The sequence below is a fragment of the Mycteria americana genome, chromosome 4 (assembly GCF_035582795.1).
Source record: "Mycteria americana isolate JAX WOST 10 ecotype Jacksonville Zoo and Gardens chromosome 4, USCA_MyAme_1.0, whole genome shotgun sequence".
Lineage (NCBI taxonomy): Eukaryota > Metazoa > Chordata > Aves > Ciconiiformes > Ciconiidae > Mycteria > Mycteria americana.
In genome coordinates this window covers 45,612,380-45,635,890 of record NC_134368.1, presented here as the reverse complement: position 1 = coordinate 45,635,890, position 23,511 = coordinate 45,612,380, and the positions used below count along the sequence as shown (strand labels likewise).

Sequence of the window (23,511 nt, the reverse complement as noted above, 5' to 3'; positions counted from 1 at the left end):
CCTTCAAATTTTGACAAATTTGAGTAATTTTGTCCTTGGTAGTTTTTGTCATTTCATTACTCACCATCACCTCAACACTGAGTCAGAGAGATCATTAGGATAGCTAATTAGTTCTTGACATATGAAGAAATTACACTCTGATGCCTATCTTTCCCCTTCATTATAATTTGCTTTTATCACAACGGAATTTGACTTTACCTATATTTGTTAAAATCCTCATTCTTATAAAGAAGACTTTACCAAAATCTTTTGAAGATATGGGTAATGACCTTTCTCTATATAAACCAATGAAGAATAACCTGCAAGCGGGTAAACAGTTCTTCAATCTGTGCTTTTTTGCCCCCCATTTCTCATTTTCTCGTTTCCTTTACCAAGATGGTGTACCCCCCACAGCTCTGTTCATTCAGTTGCTCTCTACAAGCAGATTAGTACAATAGCCCTTCAGAACACAAGCTTTTCTAAAATAAATTGGTGTGGCCTCATGAAATGAAGGTGCTGAGTTGCTGTGGAAGCCACAAGATGCTTGCAGCAGAGTACATGATTAAGTTTATAAGCTTGTTTCTTTATTTAGTAGTTTATTTAGTTTGTCAGCTTTGTAGTAATGCAGAGCATATTCACTCACCTAATGCAGTTCCAGACTAGAGATGTATCCGGACTTCCTCTAAGTTAACTATGTCTGTACATGCGCAATGTCATTAACTAGCTGGAGTTTTGCATTGATGTAATTCTGTTGCTTCTGGCTTCATTGTTATCTTTGGTATTTCTGTGCAGCTACGTATAAAACCTTTTGTTCCTGTTGTCAGGGTAAGTGCAGGTGTCTGAAAAAGCTGAGTATCTGATGACCTTTTATGTGCAGCTTTCTGTTTCAATTTTTTTATAATAAATGTAATGGTGGTTTTCAAGCTCCTCTGAATTGTGTGTTTCATCTGGGTATGGTCATTACCTTATATTATACATCTTTTTTGATAATAGCCATATTGCAGGCTAAACTTAGGAGATTTAGATAGTTGCTGTAGGTATTAAGAGCTGAAAGGGGGAAAATATTCTAGTGCCAGGATTGCAATACGGCCCCAAAGGTTAGTTGTGGCCACCAAAATTTTTGCTGTGTGACCTCCACAAGGCCACCTTACTTGAGGCTGTGCTCAAAGAAATTGGAAGATTGCAGAGGTTGAGAGATCACAGAGTTTTCTTTGGACTGAGGTGAATATCTGAGCAGGTTGGCTGAGAGCTCTAGCTCTGTCGGAGCAAAATGCAACTGCTCACCCCAGCCTCTGCTACAACTCTGCGTGGTAGTTGCAAACTATCAGAAAGTCTGCACTCTAACTGCAGTATATATTCAGGAAAGGTAAACATTTATCTTTTCTAAAGTACTGGGAATAGAGATCATTGGATTGATGTACAGCTCTAGCTCCATCCCTAAGGAATACCTTCTGTTAAATTGTGCTTTCCCCTCTTCCCTTTGCCCTGGCTCTGAGTTTTGTGGATTTTATGCTACTTCTGCAGGGACAGTGCTAGCATGAGAAGGAAATAAAAGGTAACTGTGACTCTGGCTATTTAGATGCTGGGAAATTGCAGCATTTTGGTGTTGTGGTGTGGTGGCTTTTTTTCTTTTTTTTTTTTTTTCCCCTTCCTCTTTCCATCTAGAAAATTGGATTATAAAGAGTACACAGTGTGTTGGGTTTAACTGGAAGAGGTATATCCAATAGCTGTAAACTGCATTGGAAACACCTGCATTAGGAATGATTATAAATGAGATGTTACTTTATTGCAACAGAAGAGGAAATATGTATTACAGTTGCAAAGGACAAAAATGCAAATGGATATAATGAAGGTAAAAAGTCAGGCAAGATATGAAGTTAACCATAGTAAATTCTGAACTGGTCAGAGTGGAAAAAATAATTGCTATTGTGTGCATGGGCTGTTTATGAAAAATGCTTGGAAAACAGTGCATATAGAGATGATTGAGTAGTGATTTTGAACAATTAAGTAGGCATGAGCTTCCAGTGTAATGTGACACAGGCATCACAATTGAAGTTTGGATTCTTTGTTATCTGTAAAGTCTTATTCCTTACCTCAATTTTTTAGTGTTTGCATATATCAAATTCTTTTTTTCTATCATAGTTATTCAAAGAGGCCCAGCCTTCCAGTGAGAGGGTTTATAAATGGGCTGATATAAATTTTGGTTATTCAATGCAGAAAACTTCTGTGCAAGAAATCACAATTCAGTTGTTTGATTTTTAGAAAGTTCTGTGTACCCAAGCACCATCTGTAATCCGACTGAGTAATAGCCGTGTGGTTGTGTAACGCATTTAAAAACAATGCTTCATCAACATTGTCTGCCTGCCTCTTTTGGGGGCACGGGAAAAGAAATTGTGTGTGATATTATATGCTTTTCTGTTGTAGTTCACTTATGTGAAATTGCCTTCTCTGATATTTCTAAATAGTCAAAACTTGCTGTGTGATGTGACGATAGTAGCTGAAGACATGGAAATTGCAGCGCATAGAGTTGTGCTAGCCGCCTGCAGCCCCTACTTCCATGCCATGTTTACAGGTACCAAATGTTTCAATACTTACTATGTCCTAATCCAGTCTAACTGTATAAAGCACAAAATTAAATTACTTTTGCTTTTTAGGATCTCATTTAATTTTTAGATCAGCCAGTAGGAACATTTGGGTTTCTTAATGAATTTTTTTTTTTTGCAGTCTAAGGACATACTGGCAACTTATTCTTTGTTAGCATGATGAATGCTTTAAAAAGTCTCCTTCATTTAAACAAATTTATATGTTAAGTAAGCCAGGAATAGTAGAGTTGTTATACCCTTTAAGGCTCTAGTAATCTCACTTGTCCAAAAGAAAGTTAAAATAACTTTCATGTGAATTTTGGACTAAATTATGTCCTTTAACAACTACTGCTGCTGTGTTCTTCAGACCCTGAGTACTCTAGCCTGTTAGTAGATACGAAAGCTTTCTGCGGCTTTGGCAGCCTATAGCTGGAGTGCATATTTCGGTATTTTTAGGGTAATTCTCCGTGACAGATGTACTCTGCATCATTGCCACAACTTTTCCGTGCAGGCTTGATTCTGCCTCTGCTCGCTCCATGCTGGCCAAGTTATTGCTTTGCTGCTACAACAGGAACGCTGAGGGCTTGTGAGGCTAAGATAGATTCAGGTTTATAGGAGCCTCCAGCTGAATTCCTGTGCTGTGGGTTTAATTCCATAACGGTTATAAATCACATTGAAATCATGTGGAATTCGGTGTCAAAGTGAGAATGCTACTAAATGCATGTTAAAATTAACTTCTCAAGCTTTGTCTGTTCCTTCTCAGATCTTGTGCCAGTTTGGTAGTTAATGTTGACTGTCTGAAATTAAAAGAATTCTCTGCAACGTATTGGTTCTGACCACCAGGTCAGCTGGAGGTAGAAATGTGACTCTTGTTCTGCCAGTATAAAAGCAAATTGGAGTTTTAATAACTTTAATTGTATGCGACTGGAAGATTGATGAAATACGAAATACTGTTGTGTCCTGGGGAAGCAGCTGATTATTCTTGATTTTTATATGCAAATATTTTGACACAACCAAAGCTAGAAGTGGAGTCACTACTAGCAGCAAAAATGCTTTAAAGTTGTGTGTAAAATTAAATACCTATTCCTCTAGTAGTTCTTCAAGTTTGCATATGCAGTTGACAAACATTCGAGGTGAATGATACATTCTTTCCTAATTTTTACTGCTTTCTTTAAAGTTAGAATGAAAACAGCTGCTTCTACAGTTCCTTTTCATCACCTTAGTAACAGAGAAACGCAAGCTTCTTTAGTTCTGTATTAAAGATTAACTGTTGTTGACTGTCACGTTGAAAATATTCTTTACTCAGAGTATAAATTTTATATTATGCTTTCTGTGGCAGAGAAGACATTTCTGCTTGCCCTGACTGCCCTTTCTTTCTGTGGAGAAGTTTATGACTTGTTAGGAGTGCCAGTGCAGCAGTGTCTGTGGCCGCTCTCCAGATGGAATCACTGAAATCTTGGTCCTTTCCTTGCTTCAGTCCCTTTTAAATTTTTTTGCTTGTTTTATGTTTTTAAATGTAGGTTGTCTTTGACCCCCAGTGGTACAGGAGGTGGGAATACTTACCTGAGTAATGGGTGGGAAGTGTTTAACCCATACATCTGTGGCAATGTTTGTGTAGTTGGTGAACCAAATTGCTGGGAATTTAAATAGAATTCAGCTGTGGCTTCAAGATTTATCAACAGATTTTATACTACTATCATAGGCTGCTTTCAGCAGGGCCCAGCTGTGGTGTTGGTGCATTTCAATCATTCCCCACAGAAAAAAATCCTGAAGTTCATCATAATTATCTCCATGAACCCTCCAATTCACACTTCTCAGGTGGATTTGTATTCTCATCCAGTAATCTACAAGTTCAAATAAGCAAGTTTGATCCCTTAACCAGGTACAACCAAAGGGAAAAGTGTCTTCCTCCATCCAGAATAAAACAGTGACTGAAAACACAGTGAAAAAATTGCACTTCTATGCTTCAGGGTTACTTCTTGACTAGAAATTAGAAGCTTATATTTGGACACGTTGTTTGCAGGTTACTTCCATCTTTATCTGAGTCATTAGGTACTGACTGCTATGCAGGATGGGATATGGCATTAACTGAGATCAAACCCTCTGCCTGTTTTTTTTTCTGTTTCCACTTCTTGTAATGGTAGAAGTAGCCCTATTAAATACCAAGAAAACTGCCCTTTTTACTGCCCTTAAAAGTTAGTAACAATTATAAGTAGAGGGGAAAAGAAAGATTAAACATCTGGGACTATGTTACCAGGAATAATTCTTCATTCTGTATACAGTGAAATTCTTCAGAAATATGTATTGTGATCTGAATTAAATACGCTTAAATGATTAGAGGAAAAGGTTATAAAACATCAGTGAAGGGACACTTCAGTGGCCATAGGGCCTGACTTGGGACAAGGTTTAATTTTCTCTTCTGCCAAGGCAGTTATCCCTAGGGAATTACCTGCTCTCTTTGCTTCCATTCTCCATTTGTAAAATTCTGTTTAAAAAAAAAAAAAGAAAAAAGAAAAGCCTTCCTTACATTACTTTGTGAGGAACCTTATAAGCTTTTTAGATAGCCTTTCAGTAACTTCAACTCAACTAGTGCTCTGCTGCTCCTGCTTGGGAGGTTGGACCAGCTGGGTGCTTTCCTTTCTGTTCACGATACGCTTTGCTGTCACTAACAACTCTGTGGAGATACAGTGGTGCAACTTCCCAGTCATGAACCAAGGTCTTCAACAGGTTGCATTCTAGACTGAGACTGCCTAGCGAGTGAATCTATGGTTTCCCGCATGTGATCTGTCAAACAAGTCTGGATCACAAGAGGACTGATCTAGAATTGTAGTAAGACTGAGTGTCCGTTTAGCATGAAAGGTAGAAGCAAGTCTTTGTTTTGGGTGGGTTTTTTTTAATATTCTGGGCTCTGTTGTTAAACAGAGAAGGTGCCTATCCATGGCTCTAGAAGCCTTGACACAAAATCTGAAAACAAACCTAATGTGCTTGCAGAATATCAAACTCTACTCTCCCACACACACAATTTTCCCAGAGGACCACCTCCACAGCAGCTTGCATAATAAATAACTTGCAGCATGCATGCTCTGAAGATCAATAGGCTTAATCTGTGTCAAACTAGAGGTAGAAACTTGGAATACGTGGTCCTTCAGAGAACACGCTGCAATCGTCCTTCAAAGGTGTAGGGATATGTTTCAGAAGAGCAGGTGAAAACCAAGTTCTGTGGGGGCTGGATTTTGGTGGTTTTGATATAGTTCATCACTGCTTTCTGGAATGCTAGCAACCTGTGCTGCCATTAAGTAGTAGTACATTGCCGTAGAAGATCTTCTGCACTTCCTACCGCTTAAAGGGTTGATTTAAAATGCCATTCCTTACCCTTCAGCTCAAAAAAAAAAAAGGGGGGGGGGGCATGAATAACAATACATTTCTTGGTGATGATCCCTTTGCCAAAGGCACTGGGTAAAATGCATTGTTTGGCACCGATCCTGGAAACCACAGGGTAACAAACAATGAAAATGCGTATGTACTTCATAAGTAAATATCAGCAATGATAAGCATCTTCTGATTCACTTCCCTATCCTGTCTGCTTCTGTTGTCGTATACATTGAATTTGCTACGTCATCAATGCCCTTATTTCTAGATGGCTAGGGGAAAGAAATAAGAATACATCCAATATAGAAGAATAAGAAATGGATGTATCCAGAGACTGGGATATACTCTTCCAAAGTCAAAGTTGATAGATCTACCAACATAACTGGTGTAATTCACGTTTCGCTTCCCAGTGCAAGTCAATGCAAAAAGAGTTAAAGGTCTGAGATGACCAGACGTGTGGCTGGTAGTCATGGAGAAGGTTATAATCAGTACTTCAAAATGTATCTTTGGGCAATTATTTCAGATATAAACAAAATGTTGCATTTTGAGAAACTTCATATTTTAGAAGGTGGAAGCTATTTTGCCAGCCTTTCTATGAAGATCAGTTGTGGCATATGGCCAATATGTCAGCCTCCACAAAATGAGATCCAACAAGTTTTCCCTTGCTTACCATTTTATCTTAGCTTGAGTTTTACCTGTTAAATCAGATCTGTAACAGAGGTGAACTTGCTAAGGGAGTAATAAGTAGGCAAGCAAAGAAATATGTATGTTAATTCTTCTGTGGGGATATAATTTTTCTTTTTTAAATAAAATGACGCCAGACTGCATTTGGTATGCTCCTTCGATTAAGAAGTTAATGAAGCTAGAGTATTTTAATAGCTTGCTTTGCCAGCAAAATGTTTTTGTATGCATTTGAAGAGTCTTATTTAGGTCTGATAACAAGATTTTCCTGATATTGTACACTGGAGAAAATAGGTCACCTGCAGTAAAAGTGTTAACCCAGGTAGCATTTGCATGATGGTAACAACGAAGTCTTCCTTTCCCATTGGAGGGAGGAAGGGAAGAAATTGAATTATTATTATTAAAGTTGTTTTACTATCACAACTGATCATAGACAAAGTTCTGCTGCTGGCAGGAGCAACTACTATTAAACTTTTACATATGTGCTGTATTTCTATCTAATTTACTTGACTAATGAACTGTATTTGTAGGTGAGATGAGTGAAAGCCGAGCAAAGAGAGTTCGAATAAAGGAAGTCGATGGCTGGACTCTAAGGATGCTTATTGATTATATTTACACTGCTGAAATTCAAGTTACAGAAGAAAACGTGCAGGTAAGAGTGAGAATATTTTCTGCAACAAAAGAGATGTAATGTGCAGAGTCATTTATTTTGTCAGTGTGGTTCAACTGCGACATGGGAAATCTCATCTGCAAACTGGAATTTTTTCAGACCTTGTGCTTACAAAGCAAGTAGCCATGCTGTTTAAATTATGGGTCAAATTCAAAGACTATTGAAGTAAGTGAAGAGTCAGTGGGCTTCGCAACCAAACCTTATGTAATACAATAAAATAGATGGTCTACTCTGCCTAAAATTAATGCTGTCAGCCACCTCTGTACCACCCCCTCTCTGATACTTCAGTGCAATTTACATAAACAAAGTGGAATTGCTCCTAAATGTGAAACCATGTGCTCTAATTAAGCTGTTCTGTTTGTTTTAATATTTTTTTTTTTCCTGCTAGCCTGCAGAATAAATTACTTTCTCCTGCTCAGTCTCTGTACCTTGCCAGTGGCCAGTTGTGCAGAAATTTTTAGCTACTGCTGTGGTTTGTTTTTTTTTTTTTTTTTTTTAAATCAACCAATATCTAGCATGAAGGTTTTGCCCATCCCACACAGAGCTAATCAGTTTTTCTAATCAGCTGTACCTTAAGTTGAAACTTCAATTAGAACAAAACAAACACAAGCTTAGAAAACATAGCTTCCTGCCCTTAATGTTTTCTAACCACAAATGCTGAAGATGGACAGGGTAGATTTTCCTTCCACTATCTTTTGAGATCTGACAAACATTTTTGGGAAGTTTAAAACTAGTTGCATAACAGGTGATATATGTAATTCTCTTGTTTTTCTTCTTGCTCCTATGCCCTTGTTTCTGCTCTTGCCCAATGCCAGATTACTAGCAGTTATTTTGCTGCTTTTACAGGGGACAAAACCATGTTGCTGTATTTGTCATTGAAAATTTCTGTTGCAATTGTGTATTCTGAAATTAATTGCTTTTATGGGGCATTAGGCTGAAATTAATAGCTTTTTATTGTCTGCTGAATCTGATGGCGTCACTGCTAGTTTTAGCTATGCTTGATTGAAGGCCTAGAAATGAGAAATATTACCAACTTGAAACGAAATACCCTATTACTAAACCTTCCATATTTTAGGTCATACCATAAGTCTTTTAATTCCGCAAGATAAATTTCTTGTCACCTACTTCTTAAGGGATTGTTTACTTCTGGTCTGATGATAGGTGTACATAGTGAAAAAAGCATCTGAAATTATGTTGTATCTTGCCAATCTGGTGATTGTACCAATCTCTTGTCTCACTGTGGAAGACCTTGGGCAAAATCCAGAGGTGTCAGAGATTCCCTAACAGACCTCTCCTTGCTTGATCATGCTGGCTTTTCATCCTTAAAGCAGAATATTCTGTCTTGCTGACACACCTTAATGACCTGAATCTTGTACTCTTGATGCATAGTACCAGACTGGACTTAACAGGCAGCCTGCTGTTATTTGGCTGTAGGTGCTGCCTAGGAGGATGCATTTTAGCCCATTGTTGGCAATACTGACTCTATGCTCATGGGGAGGAAAAGTCAGTGTCATGTTTCTTCCTCATACAGGACTCGTTAAAGGCCAGAAATCTCCAGGTTTAAAGCTCCTGAATCCGATAGGGCTTTCATTTGCACAGCTCCAGATTATCTGTCTGAAGATATATCTGATAGTGTTGGGGATGGTAATATAAATAATGTGGCCTGGTGAGGGATATTACAAGTTTCTGGTTACTTCAGTACTGAGAGGATAGTTAAGCTTTTAAGTGGATTTGGATTTATTGCAATGTAGTTGCACTTCAATGTTGATACTGAATATACTTGTAATATGACTGGTAATGAATGTAAAGCTATTCTTACTTTGTCACTTTCATCCTTTTTGCATTATTAGTACTAGATATGTACTGTTTATTTGCATTACGGCAGAACCAAACACTATGGATAAAAAGGAATACACTGATGCAAGTCTTTTTCCTTAAGTTTGAAAGCCAAGGTGGGAAAATCGGTACTGTGGATTTCTGGAAACTTAGAAGCCTAGTGCAGGCTGTCAGGCCTTAGTTAAAACTATATTCTCTCTATAAATGTGTTGTATGCTCTTGAGATTAATTCTAGCTCTCAACTTCTTGTCTATATAACAGGAATAAGTATCGCTAGAAGGTATTGTGAAATTTCAGTAATGGTTACGGATTTATCTTGTAGGAATACAGAACCATGAAAACCTAAGATGCCGTGTAATACTGTCTCTCTAACTTTTTTATCTTTGGGCTAATGTGCTAAACTGGAGCTTCAGCTTGTAGGTAGCTGGTTATGATTCTTATTCTGATACCCTTCATGGGATTTCAAGTGCATTATTCTGTCTCTTCAGGTTATACATAGTAAGAATTGCTATTGAATTAATTTCTAATACGTGATACAATATTGGTTTGAAAAGGGCACAAGCACTCAGTGTTTAAGTAATGCAGAATTGCTAAGTAGTCTTTGGTATTAAAATAGCTACATTGTATATTTATGAATACTAATTATAAAAGAATACCTAATGGCATTGCCAAGCTCACTGGTCTTTCTCAAGAGGTAGGTAACTGTGAGCTTCTTCCATTAGTATCTTACTTGATCTAGATGTGGACAGAATATTGCTTTCTTACTGTGCCGTCGCAACTTCTGAGTAAGAGCCGTTCACTTCTGCTCCCCACTGTTGTGTTCTCAATTGTATGTTTTTGGGCAAGGAGGGGGGGAGGTGTAGAAAAGTCAGGTGTAATCAATGATTGAGGAGAAAAACACATTCATTTTTGCATAAACTATCAACACAGGAGGCCCTCAGCACTGCTTTTTACCACTACATTAGTTAAATACAAAAGACCATTTGTCCTTTTCTTCAGTTCTTGTTTCAATAGGTTCCCCCCAGCCCCCAACAGTAAGGCAGCTGGTATATGAACATGGTGAATGTTCTTGATTTTCTTCTAGTATTTGTTCTTCATTTAGAAGGAGTTATTTTATCATTAATCTCTAATGGCACTCGCTTAGCATAATGCTATACCAGTGTCATATTTCTGTCATATTTACATATTATGTCACGTTTTCCTCCGTTCTCAACTCTCTGCTCTTCCTTTCTTTTTTCCTTTTTTTTTTTTTTTTCAGAAATGAAATTAAATGTCAGACTTAATGCAATATCACATTTTTCATGTTTTAAGAAGGGAACATCAAAGTTAATGTTTTCAGAAGGCAAATCAAATTTCTTGCACATCAAATTTTTTCAATTTCCATATAGGTATTAACTACATGCAGTGCACAATGTGGGAGAGTTAGTTACTATAAGAAGCTCATGCGTGAGGAACTCTCCCACACTATGCCTATGCATTTCAGCACATATTTAGTCAGCCGTATACCTAGGGCCTCTACTGAGCACAAATATATCAGAGAAGAAATTCCTGCAGTTATTCACGGGCTGTGGATTTGTTATGGGCTTTATAGAATCACAGAATCATAGAATTGTTTGTGTCGGAAAAGACCTGTAAGATCATAGAGTCCAACCGTTAACCTAGCACTGCCAAGTCCACCTCTAAACCATGTCCCTAAGCACCACACCTACACATCTTTTAAATACCTCCAGGGATGGTGACTCAACCACTTCCCTGGGCAGCCTGTTCCAATGCTTGACAACCCTTTCAGTGAAGAAATTTTTCCTAATACCCAATCTAAACCTCTCCTGACACAACTTGAGGCCATTTCCTCTTGTCCTATTGCTTGTTACTTGGGAGAAGAGACCGACCCCCACCTCTCTACAACCTCCTTTCAGGTAGTTGTAGAGAGCGATGAGGTCTCCCCTCAGCCTCCTTTTCTCCAGGCTAAACAACCCCAGTTCCCTCAGCCGCTCCTCATAAGACTTCTGCTCCAGACCCTTCACCAGCTTCGTTGCCCTCTCTGGACACGCTCCAGCACCTCAATGTCTCTCTTGCAGTGAGGGACCCAAAACTGAACACCGTATTGGAGGTGCAGCCTCACCAGTGCCGAGTACAGGGGCACGATCACTTCCCTAGTCCTGCTGGCCATGCTATTTCTGATACAAGCCAGGATGCCATTGGCTTTCTTGGCCACCTGGGCACACTGCTGGCTCATGTTCAGGCGGCTGTCAACCAATACCCCCAGGTTCTTTTCTGTCGGGCAGCTTTCCAGCCACTCTTCCCCAAGCCTGTAGCGTTGCATGGGGTTATTGTGGCCCAAGGGCAGGACCTTGCACTCAGCCTTGTTGGATCTCATACAGTCAGCCTTGGCCCATTGATCCAGCCTGTCCAGATCCCTCTGCAGAGCCTTCCTACCCTCCAGCAGATCAACACTCCCACACAACTTGGTGTTGTCTGCAAACTTACTGAGGGTGTACTCGATCCCTTCGTCCAGATCATTGATAAAGATATTAAACAGAACTGGCCCCAACACAGAGCCCTGGGGAACACCGCTTGTGACCGGCTGCCAACTGGAGTAAACTCCATTCACCACCACTCTTTGGGCTCAGCCATCCAGCCAGTTTTTCACCCAGTGAAGAGTACACCCATCCAAGCCATGAGCAGCCAGTTTCTCCAGGAGAATGCTGTGGGAAACCGTGTCAAAGGCTTTACTGAAGTCTAGGTAGACAACATCCACAGCCTTTCCCTCATCCACTAAGCGGGTCACCTTGTCACAGAAGGAGATCAGGTTGGTCAAGCAGGACCTGCCTTTCCTGAACCCATGTTGGCTGGGCCTGATCACCTGGTTGTCCTGTACGTGCCGTGTGATGGCACTCGAGATGATCTGCTCCATAGCCTTCCCCGGAAGCAAGGTCAGACTGACAGGCCTGTAGTTCCCCGGATCCTCCTTCCAGCCCTTCTTTGAGGTGGGCGTCACATCTTAGAGGTCACACGCATATTAGAGATCAGCCTGATACAGGGTGAGCGGGATGTGTTTGGGGTAAACATGGGATAAAGTTGGTTGTGTGCCTTTCTGATTCCACGCTACAGTTCTCTGTTCCTGTAGTTGTGCTGATACAACTGTTTGCTGGACTGCATTATAAACCAGGTCATTGAACTTATATAAAAAAAACCCCAACCAAACAACACTCCTTTTCCCCTCCCTCCCCCTCTTTCTCCCCCGGCTTTTTTTTTTTTTTGAGTTATTCTTAACTTGGATCACTTCAAGGATCTGGTTTATAACATGGCCCTGCCAGCTGTTGTGTTCAGACAATATTGTGAGTGAAGTGTGGCGAAGTGAAGTGATTGAAGTGAAGAGCATTGAAGTGTGGGAACATCCACCTGTGTTGGGAGTGGACATTTCCCTGCTGCCTGGGGAAAATATTACATGTAGCTTCACTTTGGACCTAGTGATAGACATGCTATCTTGCTTTTGAATAAGAAGCATGCACGAGAGAGAGCAGAAGAGAAAACCACAAATAATGGTATTTTTACAAAGTTCTATCCTGGCATGTTTTTCCCTCTAAGGAATTTTGTTAGGTACAACCAATACAAAGTCCGAAATCCTGAACAGGATCCTTTTTAATATTTATCATTTTTTGTGTTCATTTTCTGAAATTGAGAACCATGTTTGCATAGTAATAAGCATATTATAAACACATGAAGACACAATATGTATGCATCTTTCCTTTGTAACTTAATGTTCACGCAGATTACCACCTGAAGTATAAGACATGCTTCTATTTGTATGGTGTCATGGGGCATGGGCATAAGAGTTAACAGCACATTTGATTTGAGGTGCTGTCAAAACAAGGTCCAAAAAAGCAGCTGATTTGCCGAAGAAATCCTCAGAGAAGAAGATCCTGAGGTTGTCCAAACTTTTTACTAAGACAGTCATTCTACAGTACAATATGTGGTATCACAGGCTTTGACTATTCGTGCTGCACCTCATCACCTATACGGTCTACTGGTTGAATAACTTTGCAGGGTTGTTGAATCCTGAAAAGTCCTCTAGCTTGAAAATGAACAGATACCCCACACCAAAACCCAGAGAAGTCCAACGGCTTATGCAAACAGTTGTGTGCTTTTCAAGATGGTCAACTTCTGAACTTTCTTTGTGGCATGACCCACAAACAGTTGGATAAGCAGGACTGAGGGTATGTTAAAGGAGCACAAAGGAGAAGGAATGGGAGGTTACACGGAATACCATAAAAGATAATTGCTATTGAACTCTGGAAAGTGAAACAGTGACTGAATGTATCTAGTCTTGGCAGAGCATATTTAATCTACCAGTGGAAACTTTATAACAATCCTTATGTAGTTTGTTCCAGTTGCTTTAATAGCATTTTTAGTTAAAAAAAATAGTATCTGCCTTAAATCATCTTCGGTCTGTACTAGACCAATTTCTGGTACTTCCTTCTGCTGTCTTGTAAAGCAACTTATTGCTGGTTTTGCTGTAACAGTCTTATGTATTGAAAGACTGTTCTCATTCATATAATTTAATTTTTTAATTTAGACTGAACATCATAGACTTTTCTTTGGAGGCAATGCTTTCTAAATCTCTTACCATTCTTCTTGCTCTTCTAGACTCTTTCCATTTCACCCATATCTACATTTTTAACATGTGATGGCCAAAACTGGACCCAGTAGTCCATTGAGGCCTTGTTAATGCAGACTAGAGTGAAATTATTATCCTGTGAGTAAAATAAAGGGCCTGTTTCTTTATGTCATTGGGTGGGATCTCTCTTTCAGTAACATGACATTGATTCTAGGAGTCACTTTCTCTTTATGCCAGTAGAGAGAGGGAGAGAATGAGAACATGAAAATGGTCATCATGCAGTGGGAGATGGAACTTGTGGCTACCTCTTCGTTTTGATAAATGCCAGTTTGAGTGATTTGTTGTTGTAACTATTTATGCTTATTAGCGTAATACTTGTAATAAACCAGAACCAGCAGAAGTCGTTATCTGGTTTATAGTAGTAGAGTGTCTTTCAGTAAGTTTAGTGGGCAAGACTTCAGTTTCACACCAGGATCTATCTGTTATGAAGAGGTGCCAATTTCCAAGTCTGTTTTCAGAGTACAGCCACATGTTAAAACTGGTTTAAATCATAAATGTAAAAAATTTAATTATTTTCCTTTTGGAGACATGTTCAATTATATTTTCAAACTCAGCAAGAACAGAAAAGAATGGCCTACTGAAGATCTTGTAAAGTTACATCTGATTTGGGGGTGGGAGGGCAGGGGAAGAGAAGAAAGATGTGTACAAGTAATTTTAAAAATGTTTGAAAGAAATACATAGAATCTCTTTTGAAGAGACCATTACACAGAATAGAATGCAGAAGAATGAATAATCCAGACTTGTTTCTGTTGAGGAGGACAAGAAACCCCCAACAACCCACCAAGGAGTAGATATTAGTTCCAATAAAATGTAGTAAAAATATGGGCCATCAGTGATATGAAGTCCATGTAAACATAGGGTCTATGTTTACCATGCCTAATCTTTACTGGATACTAATTTAAAGGCAAAAATAAAATTCCATGCTGCACATAACATTCCTTATTTGCTGAGCACTAGGATAAGCTCAGATAAAAATATTCAGAATAAATTGTTGTATTATATTTAGAAGCAGTCTGCTTATGATGCATCACGTGCAGTTTTATGTGGGTGGGACATGTAAAATGGCCTCTGTTTAGGGGCTACCAGTTTCTTCTGAAACTTGTATTATCAGAATATCAGATTTGGTAATGAAGTCGTTTTTTTTCCTTATGCCTGTGTCTCATGATGGTTTCAGATTCCCTCCTTCAGTACGCTTTCTGCTAAGGGACGGGTACACCAATTTACAGGAGTTAAATTAAAAAGGGGGTTCAGGATCATGATGGAATTACCAGTTTAACAACTTACTACTGCACATCAGCTGAACAACAGCAGCTGTTTGTGTGTGCTTTTAGCTTGAAGAAAATATAAAACGACTTAGTATAAGCCAGTTTGTAAGACTCATTGCTTTAGTTAGTATTTGCCACAGTCTTTGAGCACTTACATGATCAAATTACTACAGCTTAAATTCTAGTAATCTTCAGAGCCATACTATCTTTGTATCTGAGCTGAGAGTCGAAATACTCCTAGGCATATTTTGACACTTGTCAAGCTTTATCATCAAAAGAAATATTTTGTGTATATGAAATGGTGACTAAACTAACAGTCTTTATGAGTTAGCAACACTAATATGTAAAGAACATAAAGCATGTTTTTTGAAACTAGTTTCATTTTAGATACCTAACTTGGAATGTTGTTCAAGAGTTTCTAAAGCCTACCGATAAATTATACCTTTGAACGCTAAAGAGCATCTTTTTTTCCCTTATTGGATCAAAGGATGTTCTTAACCTTTCAAAGGGGTATATTCAGTTTTCTTTATGAACATAGGAAATTTTCTGGTTTAAATGGGGTAGATTTTTCCTTTTTAGACCTGAAGGCTGACTATCCTTTACAAATGTGGGATTGGGCATCGTAAGAGGAGAGAGTTCATTTTGGTACTTGAACAGAGATGTGCATTCTGTGTCCTGGAAGTATGCCTGCTGCTGTGTAAGTGGGTGGGAGAGATAAAAGAAATATTTATTCAACTGAACTGAATGCTGTGAAGCTTTCACTGAATCTTATCATACAGTAGGTTCTGTTTTAAATATAACATTATATATATATAATTTTATATATAAAACTGCTTTGAGACAAAGTAATGCTGAAATTGCTTCCATGAGAACTTGGCTGTTCTCCTTCAGAGACCCTATGAAAGAGATGCCTAGAAAAAAACACTACACTTGATTTAGGAACCTAAAAAGGGCAGGAAGGGAATAAGTTTGATCTTGATGCATTTGCAGATGTGCCTCTCTAGCCACCTCTTCTTTAAGGACTTTTTGATAATCAGGGCAAGTGAAACAGCTTAAGTGAAAATATATCTTGAAAAGGAGGAGTGCTAGGTAGGCTGGATCTAGGCAATTACAGCCTTATTGGTCATGATTAACACCTTGCATGTCACCAAGAGACCAACAGATAATTAATATAGATCCAGTACCTCCCCAGTCATGCACTCTACTGAAATGCAGAGCTCCTTAAGACAAGTTTATCCTGAATTAACAGCAATCATTGAATGGTTTTCAAATAGACTATTATACGCTAGACAGTGCAGTTTGGTGATGACAGTATGGGTAATGATAGCTATTTTCATGGCTAAAAGCAGTCCCAATCTTCTAGCAGGTGCAGGTGACTTAATAAAACTATTACTGCTGTACCACAGGTTAAATTCGGCATCCCTTAAGTTTGCAGGCTGGTTATTGATAAAAGCCTTTTGTTTACTTTTATTTGCCTCTATTTCCTGACCACAATTGCCTGGTGACAGCATTTTAAAAATCATTCTTCAGAGAACAGCTGTATTTCCCACTGAAGTCTTCACTATATTATTTATTAATTGAATGCAATTTTGAGTTCCTAGATGCAGGTTTTAAGCCCTGCATTTAAGGTTCCCCCCCACCCCCACCAGTTCTTTTTATAGCTATCCTCTTGCATCTCCACATTATCTTACATCTCCACACTTCTTACAACTTTTTCATCTTGGTTTAGCTTCCAAAGTCTTTCCTGCAATACATGGCTGCTTGCATGTTTGGTGCGGGAGACAGAATATTGGGCCATGTGAGTATTCTTCTGAGCTGGTTTCTTGCTAAACTCTGCATAGAATCACAGAATCGTATAGGTTGGAAAAGACCTTTAAGATCATCGAGTCCAACCGTAAACCTAACACTACCAAGACCACCACTACACCATGTCCCTAAGCACCTAATCCAAACGTCCTTTAAATACCTCCAGGGATGGCGACTCAACCACTTCCCTGGGCAGCCTGTTCCAACGCTTGATAACCCTTTCAGGGAAGTAAAATTTCCTAATATCCAATCTAAACCTCCCCTGGTGCAACTCGAAGCCATTTCCTCTTGTCCTAATGCTTCTAAATGCATGCTTCTAAAGAAGAATGAAGTTAGATCAGATAATACCAACACTGTTGAATATAACAGTGATACTTTTTTATTTCCTTCTAGAGAACATTTTTTGGAGTGAATGAGTTTAAGTTGTTTCTCTTACTGTCCCTAAAAAAGTGGAGCAATGTTGCACTGATTTCTCTGTCAATAGCTGCAGTAGAATTTTTTTTAATGAAAATAGCTCTGACTTTACATTGAAGTTTATAAATATCATTGACAACATCTTTTGAGCTGAAATCTGTGAATTCCTATTTCCTGTGACTTAAATTTAACTTGCCAGCAACTCTCAGTGAAGTATCCTGGTGCAGCACATAGTTTTTTACACAGACTGTTAGGCCAAATGTTCATTAAAACATCTTTCAAGCTGTTCATATAGTTTTATTTTTCTGAGATGATATTGAAATCTGGTACCCAAATAATCTCCTGTAAGCTTAACATTTTGGACAGACTTGGCTAATGACAATTGATACCAAAAAGTATTGCTCAAAGATGAGTTTTCTCTCCATGTAAGGTTAAATAACGTGAAATGTTAAATTGTCATACTGCATAATTTCTCGGCGCCATTCAAACAAAAATGGTCTTTGCACTGTGTTCTGGTGCCTCAGATGGGCACAAATGAAATCTTGTTTTGATGTTTTGACCTGTTAAGACTTGATAATAATCTTGCATGCAACAACAGCTTGTCATACCTGTCCCTGCAGCAAGCCCATGTGTGACAAAATTTTTCAGCAGAAGGGCTAGGTGTTAAACCATATACCTGGGCTCTTTTATTACTTCTGTGTGTTTCCGTAGGTAGAAGATAATTTGTCAAGACATGACTTTTATAAATGAGGTACAGGTACATAATTTCTCATCAGGCAGAAGCAGGTTTTGCACTGACAGACTAAATTGTCAGCTGCATTAATTTTTAGATGAAATACTGTTGTCAAAAATGAGTAATTAACACTGTTGTCCGTAACTACTGCTTTAAGTATTGGACCATGGACTTAGAATCAGGGCTAAAATTCAGGAATGCCAATACAAAATGTTTTTCCTCTGTCTTAAGCGCATCGAGGCACTTGAAGACTACATGGTGTGCCCCAGCATGCAGAGCCACACAGCTTTACTGGTGGTTCTCTTCACTGCGGTTCATGGGTTATGCCCTTGGGAGAACTTTTTGGGAAGAGAGGGACGAAAAAGGTTGAAAGACAGCAGTATAAGTATAGGTCTTAAGAACAGAGGATATCTCAACTGATGCTTTCAACTTTCTAACTGATGTGACAGCTTTAGTGTTTCTTTAACAGTCTTTTACATGATAATTCTTATAAAATATTTGTAGACACCCCCCCCTTCAATATATGATGAGTAAGGTGCTAATTATTGAACCCTGAGGTGACAGGTTACAGTCCTGCTTGGTTCTGAGGGAATTAAGATATTTGTCACAATCTTCGGCTCCTTCATCTTCCATGTACTCCACCAGCGGGTTTTTGCTGGACTTGACTTTATCTTGAAACCCAGAAACCTTTCTCATGCTGTCCACCATCATATTTCAGCTTACCATCGCTTTTTACGCTGCCTTCATGGAGACCTAGAACCTTCTGTCCATAAACTCTTTTTTTTTTCTTTGCTAATAGGTTTCAGGCAACTGCACTAATCCTTAAAAGCACTTTTCTTTACAAAAAGTGTTTTATGTAATAGAGCTATTGAGTGTCAAAAGCTATCAGCACTTGGTGATCTTATTTCCCTGACACAGATATTATTAAAGGTTTAGGAGGAGATGGAGTTCTGTATTGGATCATGTTTTAGAGCTGTAAAAACAAACAAACTTTTGGTCTTTCTGCTCATCTCCATCACGGCTGCAGCGGCATGGCTACTAAATTCTGGAAGCTCTTGCAAATTCTGAAGTTGTATCCAGAGTCATTCAAGTTAAAATGTTTTGTAAAACTGGCTTATCCTAATGACTTCGTGATTAAAACTGAATTAAAAAAAAAAATCAGTTAATCCTGATGTGTGTTGAAACCACGCTTTAAATGGTAATCCAAACTTTCACTTTTATTCTTTTAGGCCAGCACAGTTCTAATAATATTAGGGGCTTGCTGACATTGCAGAGAGGTACTTAAATCCAAGCTGACATGAGTTTTATTACAAACCCTATTCATGGAAACATTTTTAAGTCTTACTGGGCAAGAATTTAGTGTTGGACTAAACAGCCTTATAGTATATAGTATACTGTTTGATTGTGTGCTGTAAGAGTACCAGTGGCGTGCCACTGTGTTTTGCTATTGTACATATTTTATACATTAGGCCTCAGGCAACCATCTGGTTACCTCTTTTGACCCTTTTTTTTTTGTATTTGTGACAACAGCTTTGAGGATTTTAATAATGTGAGGGCACAACTAATATGTGGCTTAGCTGGAGGAGAGACAGTGGCACACTTCTTGAATTTATATGCATTGTAAGACATGTCAGGCAACAGTAAATGATCTAATTTTTCCAGTGAAATAATCCTACTATGCATTCTTCATTTTCTTATACATGCCTGCCTGTCAGGAGAGTAAGTGTAGGAGGGAAGGGAAAAGATGAGTGTGATCTTTCTACAGGCATATTTAATTACCAATACAAGCTTCATTAATTTGCGCTTTAAATGAGTAAGCTTCACATAAAAGAGCTGCTGACCAAAATACTAAGCAAACAACTTTGTGGGGAAACTTAATATTTTGCTCTGTCAGTTTTTAAATGCGTATTTAGTAGTATGTATTTTTCTTTACCTGTTTTTTTCCCATAGCATATCTTTTGTGACTTTAGCTATTATGTATGTGCAAAGTAGAAACTGCCTGGTTTTTGGGGCACAATATTATTATGTACATTGCAGAATAGATCTGGTTACTATATTGTCACTCCCCTTTCTTTGTTTGTTTTTCTTAAAACTGAGGAACTAGGGTTTTTTGTTTGGTTGGAGATGTATTCCAGAGCCTCACACCTGGCTGATAGGAGTTGGATGCCCTACTAAAAAAATTCCTTTTCTGATTTGGCTTACTTGGTGATATGTGACAGAAGAAAATCACACTGGGTGTACTTAACATGAGGAAAGTGTTAAGGGTTGCTGAATCTGGTAGCCTGATAATGGCAAGACGGCTGCAACTCCATGTCCCCAAGCTCCAGCTGGTAGTGAGGCTGAGCATGTATTTCCAGTAGGTACATACACAATCACCTGTATACAGCACAGGTACACGTGGCCAGCCACGCAGATCAGTGCAGACAGAAACACTCAGCTGTTGTCTCGATTCTGTCTTGAGTTGGGCTGTTTTCCCAAAAGGTCTCTTGGACGTGTCTGTTCAACACCGTCTTTTGCATTGTGGTGCTAGACCTAGAGCAGACCTTCCCAAATTATGTTTTATGCCAAGCTGAATAAATACAGTGCATGCTTCTTCATTTAGGGATAAAATTCTTTACTGTTGTCTCCCCTTGGTTATAGACAGTAGGGTGAAGTTCCAGGAGATAGGTAGCAAAAGGAGTCTGTAGAGAAGGCAACTTTCTGTACAGCTGTAGCTTTGGTTAAGGCAGAGAGAAAAATGGTGGCAGGACTATCAGAACCAGGAGAAGCAGGTGTTGTACAGATGTGGCAACTACCCTCTCCTGAGGTATTCACTTTTTTACATTCCTGCTTTTTTTTTTCTTTTCTGAAGATACCTTGCTGCTATTTCTCTCTGTCCTCCAAGTGATCCTTTATTCACATTTTGCTGGAATTTTCCCACCAATGTATCTTTTTGTGACATCTTTTTTGCTATGGTCTTGCTGAATGGGAGATCCCAGAACTTTGTTTATAAAGAAAATAGGTTAGGCAGAAGGGTATGAGCCTTGTAAGAATGAAAAGATATCTGAATGGAAATTTGAGCTGTCGTACACCAGCTTGTAGTTGCTAAAGAGAAATATGTAAGGGAGAAACAGAACTGAGAATGAGCACAAGAAATAAAAGATGAATCTAAAATTTGGATCAAAAGGTATGAGAAGTGAATTAAAATTGTCCTGAGGCTGTAAAAGATGGTCTTGGACTATCAAATGCCAGGGTGTGTGGGAGGCAGAGAGCCTTGAACTTCTTCTGGAGAAAGACTGAGATTTTACGAACTGAATCACAGATTTTCCCTATCTCGAAATCTTTGTTCTTTCAGAAGATGTTTTCGGGGGGGTAAAAACCACTTATTTCTGCTTATTTGGAAGAGAAACTTCTGGGCAAGGGCGGTGAAGAGGCTTGTAGCTTGGCTGTGTCAGCATGGTCTACGCAAGAGCCAAGGAATGAATCAGAAACTCATGGAGGAGGTGATGGGGTGAGACAAGTGGGGTTGAGGCAGGAGTACATTACAGAAGAGATACTGATCTGTAATCCTGTGCTTCAGAAGCATGTGATTTTGATTACTGTGGGAGGTGAATGGGAAGCCACTGAGGGATTTAAACAGGCATGTTTAATTTAAATGATAAAAAGAATAAAACACTTTTACTCAGCACTGCAGCTCTAAATATAACAGCTGTTCATTTCCTGCATATTGTTTCTTTAATGAGTGAGTTAGGAGAGCATGTAGGCTGCCAGAGCCACGCATGAGCAAGGTGCCAAAAACTAATTAAGGTAGAAAGTCCCAGTTACGCCAACGGACTGTGCAAGGTGCATCCTCTTACAGATCAAGGACAGGATTGGAGAAAGGGTCAAAAGATGAGGCACTGAAGCACATGAATATCAGGTCACTAGTACAAAAAGGATTTTATAGACATATATGTAAAAAGTAATCCTTGCATACCCACAGAGAAGAAACTTTTAAAGTGAAGTGGGTGAGAGTGTATAAAAATGTTATATTCTCTAGCTGGCAATTCCTTGCAGTTTCAGCTCACATTTTAGTAAATCAGTACAATGTCACTAGTGATCCTGAGTACTAGAGAGACTGTCAAGGATTTTTTTTTTTTTTGGTTAGTATCAGGTAACATAAGAGAAGTTCAAACCTTCCGTTTGTTTTAGAATCCTATTTGAGTTGTGCATAGCTCCTAAAAACCTCCTGTAATTCTTTGAGTGGTCCAGAAATAACCATATCAAAGGCTTTTGAAAGTCAAGTTAGTTATAGTCCCTCCTAAATTGTCACATGATGAGCAATAAATAGATCAAAAATCCCTAGGGAGCACAGGAACAAATAGGAATAAATAGTTGGTTTTCACTGTATCAAAATGCTTGTAATGTGTCACCAGCTTCGAAAGAAGGATGGATTTTCTTTAGTTTTGAAAAGTAGATAGCAAAAGATGTAGGGTATAAACTGGTTTAAGGATTTATTTTTCAAGACCAGACAAAAATAGAAAATTTCACTGCTTTCTAGCTAAGCTAGATGTCGGGCTAGCATGATCGCAGACCAAATTTAATGTTGGAAAGTGTAAAGTAATGCATGAAAAGAAAAATTTGAATTACTCCTACGTATTGCTATGTTTTACATTAACAACTTTTCCTAGAATAGAATAACATACTGTAGTCACCTTAGAAAAACTTCTGCTCATTGTGAAATAGTGGCTTTAAAAAGGAGTATAAAAAAATGGCACAGCAGCATCTGTATGTCATTGTATAAATCTGTGTTCTCACCTGTAACACTCTGCTGGATGGTCTAAAATATGACAGGAATAGCACACTTTGGGGAAAGGCTTGAAGCTGTTAGAGGCATAAAAAAGCTATCATTTAAGAGAGGGAGAGAAGTCAGGCCTTTTTTAGGTTGACTGTGAGATGACTAAACAAGGACTCTGTTTTTCCTCCAATATCTATTTGTTTCAAAGACTCCACATACCCTTTTTAAGGTTAAAAGAGCGAGTTATTTACTTATGCTGAAAGATAATAAGCTTTTCTTCAGGATACCTAGAGAGAGGAGTGCACAAAAACATACATGTGCATATGTATTATTGTTGTTGTTATGCTTAGAGTGGATGCCTAATGAATAGAGCATGTTGCTGCAAAATGCGTGAGAGGAGCTGCCTAGGTTTCAGAAGGTGAGTGGTGTGCTTTTCTAGCTGCATTGGTTGGTTTGGAAATTACTACCTGTGAACCTTGGGTTTCCATTAGATAGACTGTGTTTCAAAGCAGGTATTTTCACCCTGTAAGGTTTACCTCCCTAGTTAGGTGAGAGCATATGAGGTCCAGGTCTGGGTTGGGTTCACCTGTTCTACTTTCCTCCATCCTAGGTTTCTTCTTCCCCTTTTCCTTGGAAAGGGGGAAGGCAGAGGAAGGGATGGTGCTGATGGAAGCAGAGCAGTGCTGTGAAGCTACATTTCAGTAAATACTGGGTTTAACCACATATTGGGGAGCGGAGGAGG

At 38.8% G+C, this 23,511-nt stretch overlaps 1 protein-coding gene across 5 annotated transcripts in view; it reads left to right on the top strand.

Annotated features, from left to right (window-relative positions):
• The window catches only part of KLHL2 (kelch like family member 2), a 62,955-nt gene that overhangs the window by 5,315 nt on the left and 34,129 nt on the right, over nucleotides 1-23,511 (top strand). For 4 of the 5 annotated variants that reach the window (XM_075500351.1, XM_075500349.1, XM_075500350.1 and 1 more), the window contains exons 3-4: nucleotides 2,445-2,551; nucleotides 7,142-7,263. In XM_075500351.1, coding sequence (XP_075356466.1) covers nucleotides 2,445-2,551; nucleotides 7,142-7,263 — 229 coding nt within the window. The remainder of the gene's footprint in view (nucleotides 1-2,444; nucleotides 2,552-7,141; nucleotides 7,264-23,511) is intronic. The other variant, XM_075500353.1, reaches the window with a different exon arrangement.